General features: G+C 33.4%; 1 protein-coding gene across 4 annotated transcripts in view; it reads left to right on the forward strand.

The window, feature by feature from the left end:
• The window catches only part of LOC132944088 (band 4.1-like protein 4), a 162,160-nt gene that overhangs the window by 153,133 nt on the left and 1,852 nt on the right, over positions 1-7,175 (forward strand). For all 4 annotated transcript variants that reach the window (XM_061013259.1, XM_061013257.1, XM_061013256.1 and 1 more), the window contains 3 exons: positions 4,465-4,650; positions 5,721-5,819; positions 6,249-6,933. In XM_061013259.1, the coding sequence (XP_060869242.1) occupies positions 4,465-4,650; positions 5,721-5,819; positions 6,249-6,933 (970 nt within the window). The remainder of the gene's footprint in view (positions 1-4,464; positions 4,651-5,720; positions 5,820-6,248; positions 6,934-7,175) is intronic.

Here is a 7,175-nt window from a genome sequence, read left to right on the forward strand (position 1 = left end):
TAAGCAATAAGAATTTTGGATATACATCCCTCGATAATTTAGTGAGCTTTATAAATTCCATCAACATTGCTATGGTTGGCATAATATTGGAGAATATTTTCATTTTGATGAAACCGGCTGAACAAACAAATAACCAATTTATGGTCTTATATACGTCTCACAAAACGACGTTCTAATTAGGTATTGAGAAAACTTAAATTAAAAACGTCAAATTTGAGCGGTTAACTGCACACGACTTTATTCTGGACTTGTATGTGTACCTTCGTCTTCTGTATTATCGTTCTGTTCCGCGTACAAACACCGAAGTCAATTCTTACGGCGATAGTATACCTCTATAGATTGTACCTACTTACAAAATAATATAAGACGCAAATATTTTAATTTTTCATTTCAATTGTATTCGGTCGGTGGACGGCACGGGAGAGGTTGTGCGCCGCCCAAGAGTATAATAATATTGTTACGGTATTATGATATTGTTAAAACTCAACGTATAGTTATACGATTTTGCGAAATAAAAAATTATTTTTCGTTTGTTAAATTACCTCCGCCGCAACGTTCTTTTTAATAAACCAATGATAGGTAGGTACACAAACCGATAACAACAAACAGAGAGAGCCTTATTATATCTCGTTTTAAGTTTTCGCATCATATTATTATAATTATTTTCTTGTACAGCACAAGAACAGAATAATATTTCCCGTTGTGCTGCTGCAGTGTCCGTCGCTACTTTCGTTACCGTGGTTACCGCACGTGAACGATGTTTTATTTGAAGAATTGGGTTTCTTTTTCGGCCCCGATGGGTGAGCGCTTTTCGTTATTCGCGCGAAATAATCATCGTGGCATGTATTTTATCACGTCGTAAACATCCGACCATGTTAATTCAATATTATTGTAAGTACAGATTTACAGCAGGATTGTTAAAAATAATTCATCAGATTTCAAATGCTTTTATATTTTTTGTTTTAGATTTATAGTAATATTATGTAATACACTGATAAATGATAATATTTCAAATTTATTTGATGACACCAAATTCATTCCGCACACATATCCGTCGTAATTGACTCCTCTAATTTCTTAGGTCTTCTGTCGTTGATGATAATAATTATCTTCAGTATATTCAACGAATCTCCAAAAAGTAGGAGTCATATGGCCTAAGATTGGGTGACCTGGGAAGTCAGGTACATCAGATTATTAATTTACTAGTTCTGAATTACATGTGGCGTAACAATCGTTAATCGATTTAAACGACACCAGAGTAAAATGGGATGCGGCAGACACCAAATCGTGAAATTTCTTTCAATTATTAGAGCCACTCGTACAGCTTAGAAAATATAACATGTTTCCGAGTTTATCGATAAATCTATTTACAACAACCAAAGTCTGAGTCGTTACTTAGCCATTTAACGTGTAAATTAATACTGTACATTATACTGAAAGGGGTATTTCTATCACCCTTAGCTTAAACAATATGCGATATATCTATTTTTAAGAATTTATTATCATAAAAACAATTTGTATACAATCAATATTGATTTAGACAAAATAAGCGATCTATTTTTTGGATAATTTAGGTAATATTATATATTCTATATTATTTTCATTTTCACCTATTATTAATATATTATCAAAAATTCAATCTTCTCTACTTTAGTAAATTTTTACTCAGTTGTATTAATCATTTTTACTATTTGTTTTGAAATAAATAAGAAGAATAAATGGCACATTTAAAATAATTCGAAAATGTAATTACACAAACAATTTTTTTTACATTTTTAAATAAAAATATATTCTATAAATTTGTAACTGTAATTATTCTGATTTAATCAAACTACATTTAAATATATTGATTTTCCACAGCAATTGGTACTATTATAGGGTGATACAGTAATTTTGTAGCATTTTATATAGATACCTATTATATATTTATATATAATATGTTTATCTGATAACCGTTTAGGACTACTGACTAACCTACCTATGACCATTGTGGGACAAAAATAAACTATATTATGATTAACTAGCAATTAAAGCCTGGAAATATTATAATATTTAAAATCTACAGATTTCAATAAAAATATATTTATTAAATTTAAAATAATTCTTTATTGTGTTACTAACACATATGCAATTTGGATATGAAACCCTAACCTGTAAATATGTAGTTAAATTCCATAAACTTTAATCTCTCAATACAAGGTCTAGGTTAAATTCAATAATTTTTTGTGATTTATTAACTTAGTCGTACATTTTAAAATATGTTTAAAATGTATGGGCATTGATAAATTCAACGAACGCACCTTATAAAATTTAATTATCTAGAATCTAACGGTTTATCTGTATCCTAAAATAATATATACCTATTACCTGTAGGCTGTGAATATTCATTACTGATCGGACTTTATCGACAGTAAAACTGATAAACGAACAAAAATTATTTTTTTGGCTTTAAAAAAAAAACGATAAAATTCTCAAGTTTTATAAAGTCAACGATAGCAAACAGCAATCGATTATAAGGTTACAACTAAGGACTTAAGTATGCAAATCGTTTTTTTAATTTTAATTACTGCAATAGATTATACTTGTAGAAAATAAACTTTTAACGTTTTTTTTTCTCTTCGTACAGTATATAAACGGCAAGAAAACAAACTTTTTCGTACAGCAGCACGCGAAGCATTAAAACTTGAGAAACTTTTTTTCCCTGTTTAAAATAATATAACTTGTCACTTTATATAACCGTCAGGTTTTGTTTGTTTTTTTGGACTTAAAATTAATCATTGGGGCTTCTGTGGCAGTATCGATATTGTATTAATATATGCGGTGGTATAAAATCCCTCTTTTGTATAATATAATTAATACGTATTCTGTGTGCATTATTAAGTACCCTCTCGTAAAGACGAGACACGTTTTATTTTTTACGCTTAAATACTTTCTCACCCTAAAAATACTTAAAAGAAACTTTTAATATCGTATTGATTTTTTTTTCATGGCTCGACAGAAACTTATGAAGTCAGTTAATCGTCAATCATAACGATGACTTTTTATTCAGTCTATATACTTTATTATATTGTGCCTATATAATATTATGTATTGTAATAATTAATGTCCATACATTAATGCTAAATTCATTTTAAGGTTTTATAGTCTCGAAATGTCTTCCCGAGTTTTAAATTCAACGCGTGTGACAGACAATTTTATTTGAAGTGCATATGATAGAGAAAAGTATCAGTAAACGGTTTAGTTTCAAAATACTCAGTCTGCAAAAAAATATCAATATTTGTTCTATTTTTGAAATTGATTAAAAAATAAATTGGTCAGTACGTGGTACATCGCATTAGTTTCGATTAGACATTTTTCACGCGTGTCTTGTCAGGTCCGTTATCGCTGAAATAAGTGAAAAAACGATAATTTTCGAAGGAAGTTAGAATAACCGTACTCTCTTTAAATCCACTGGCTCCAACATTTTGGAATTGAAATATCGATATTACATTTTTTTTAGGAAAATAAATAAAAACAATAACTTTCTCGCGATTTTTATAAAACATTTGAGACATTTCATAGATTGCAGGTATATCTAAGTTGTAGCTTCAACGATTATTCACGATTTTCCAGAATGATTTTCAGTAAGCTTACACTTAAAGGTGAAGTTTAGGTTGTTTATCACGAGATTGCTTTCGGTTAAAAAAAAACCAAAATTTGTTTTCTTAACCACTTTGGCTGATTGCTGAATTAACGGGTAAGGCGAAAAGGGTTGGAAATAAAAACACAAAACGATCCGCGTAAGTTTATTAGGCGGAAGAGTCTGCAAGGACATTCAAAAAAAAAAAAAAAACCGTACACCAGTGATTATAATAATATTGTAAATCTATCATCATATACATAAATAATTTAATATTATTTATGGCGTAGGTAGTATTCGTACGTTTTTTACTGCCATGCCACGTGCTCTCCAGCTCTCCCGTCGAGTCCGCCTGAAACAAAATTGTCGTGAAAATTTGTTGTTAAGACCTAAGACCATCTATATTATTTCCGTCTTACAAACGTACAATGTTGAAAACTTTCGTCTCACAGAACCGATTTCGTGTTGAGAGCCTTATCGTTAGAGTAAAATGATTTGCACGTTGGTTTTTTGCGATATTTTAATAATTTTTATTAAGTAAGTTTCGAGCATTTTTAAAATACTACAATAACGCACACATTCATGACTAACTTGGAAATTTAAATATTATATTGTAAAAACCTACGTATAAATACAAATAACGTTCTCACTAATAATATTGTAAGTCTGATAATTGGTCACTCGTGCAATATTAAATATAACGACACGAAGTCGTTTCGGCTGATACCAAATTTCAAATTTGCAATGTTGTACGTTTGTAAGACGGAAACGACGTGCTGGTTTAGGGTCGCCTCGACGACAGTGAATAATTTTTCAGTCACTAACCTCGTTGTTTTTGGTCGTAGGACGCAGCAACCCAACCAAAGCGGACCGACGGCGACGACGACGACGAGGACGTCTGCTGACCAAAATTACAGGGCCACTTGCTCCGCGCTGTACGCCAACCCGTCGGCGTTGCATATTATGGGCTCAGCGAACAGCTATCATCATTCTAGTCACGACCAACGGAACCTTATGAACCATTCCCGGTGGTGAGTACAACATAATAATGATAATTATAATAATATTAATAATATAATAATATAATAATAAGTTTAATAATAATAATATTAATAAAAACAATAATATCGTACTTTCAATATGGAGTTAGGGTTAAGGAATTATGAAAAACATTCACAGTTATGTGGATAACTCTTCAAATAAGCTGTATTTTATATTGTGTTATTCGTCCATTCGATTTAATTTTTTTTTAATAATGGTATACCCAGTTGGCAATTGATAATGTGATTATTGATTCATTTTTTAAAAACTAAAAACATATTTTTTTGTTTAGATATTTTAAACAGTACTTAGGTATACCTAGGTCACTATTATTGCAGTAAATTTATAAACTATAAATGATTAGCTAATTTTAATGTGATTAAAATGGTTTTTTTACGTTTTTTTATTATTCTGACCATAGATTTGATGGTGTTTTTATAATCACTCATCGCTTGTTGTACAACCTATAATGTACCTACTACCCTAACCTACATGAGTTATTTACAATAAACCATTAAAAACACAATTCTTTCGAAATCCATTAGTGTTTGATGATTATTTTATGACAAATAAAACTTTTATTACTTAAAAAAATAATATACCTCACACAATATGTAATAATAAGATAATTAAATAAAGTAACTATTTCAAAAAATGTATGGTAAACAGGAAAATGAGAACGTTTTGAGAGTGGTATTAGTATAGCTATTTAGCTTGTTTGGTAAATACGCCCTAACGATGAGTAATAGTTTTTCTATTTCCGAGAACGAATAGTGGTTTTTATTTTTCATATTTACGACAAAACAATCCGTCTATGGAATAGTATTGTTGGTTGCTTATTAACTCACTATTTAACACAAACAAACCTCTTTCAGTATTTACGCGCCGAGCCGCGTGTAAATTTTTAGATATGGGTAGTACAACCGAATCAAGACTTGGGAACGTTATTATTTTTAAAAACTGTCTGTATTCATACATCGAGATACGTTTTGCAGAATAGATGACGTTAAAAACTAGAATAAACATTTTTAAAAACGCTGTTTAATGATGTATCTTGTAGGTTACACGATCTCGAGCAGAAAGACAACGCGAACAACAGGAGGACAGAAAACATGATGCGAGACTTCCCTTACAATTCAGCCAGGTCGTCGGCAAATGGGTGAGCTAATATTTTTTCTTTTTTTTTTTATTAATAATTATGATACAGCTAGCAGTCTCTGTAATCCATCTACGTCCCTGCATTTTTATTTTTTTGCTTTAACAATGACTATATTGTGGATAATAAATAATACTGAATGAATCTGTAACTGAAGATGCCAACAAAATTGAAAACGATTATTAAAATACCTACTGAAATATATCGATGTTAAGTCATTAAGACGCTTAACAAGTTGGGCATGTTTATGATCGTTTATCATCATTATGATTTTTATTTTTTTAATAATTCCAACGATCCAACATACATTACCTTTTCACTCGGACACTTCACTAAGTGATAGTAAAACGAAACGAAAGCTTCGTAACGTAATTTCGACGTTTATACACTTTTGCCCAACTCTGTCTGATCGTGTTTTTCCATTTTCCATAGGAACAGCGCCGAACGACCCTCTACGAACGCGGCAAAGTCGACACCGCCGCCGTGGTCTAGTCAAGAAATTCGTGGCACACTGGGTGGCGGTGGCGTTCCATGGCAGTGCGTCCCGGACCGCGTATACCCGGTTAGCGGTTACGGCCCACCCAAAAATATCAACCAGGCGGCGTACCAGAACCGGAGCAACAACAATCCGGAAACGTGCGCGACGTCGGATTCGGTCGACACAAATCGGAACAGCGCGATGATCGCGATGACGACGACAATCGACGACGTCAAGTCCACAGCCGCCACTTCGGCTGCGGTAGGGCAGTCGATCAAGTCCAGCAAGTCTTTCGAGAGCGGCGTGTTGGGGCAGCACGCCAACACACCCAACGGTGTCATACCGTGGCCGGGTGACAGAGGAAAACCCAGACCGTCGCACCAGTGGGACCACCATAACGGTACGTCGTCATCGTCGTCGCCACATCATCACCTCCACCATCAGCAGCAGCAGCACCACCTCCATCAACAGCAGCAGCACCAACAGCAGCAGAATCACACACAACAGCAGCACAACGGGTCGTCCTCGTACGGGGTCGGCGGCGGTGGTGGTGATATCTTGTACCTGGGCAACAGGTCCTCGGGGGTGCGCACTTCTTCCAGGGGTGGTCCGACGTACTTTTCGCCACAACACAACCACGTGAGTGTTAACTGCAATCGAATCTCGATTAATCAGAATTAATTTTTCATTCAGACTTAACTTCATCTTTTTGACTTATTGGCGTTTGGAATTTCCCAGCTTAGAATACCTTTTGTCCTTAAACACACGGTACACAATTTACAGAGTGGTTTGAGCACGCTCACTTAGTTTTTATCACGAAATCGTGGATTCGTTTAAATCATGATTTACAATATTATGTATAGGTACTTTGGGAACGCATT

Source organism: Metopolophium dirhodum, chromosome 5 (genome assembly GCF_019925205.1).
Source record: "Metopolophium dirhodum isolate CAU chromosome 5, ASM1992520v1, whole genome shotgun sequence".
In the NCBI taxonomy this organism is placed as follows: domain Eukaryota; kingdom Metazoa; phylum Arthropoda; class Insecta; order Hemiptera; family Aphididae; genus Metopolophium; species Metopolophium dirhodum.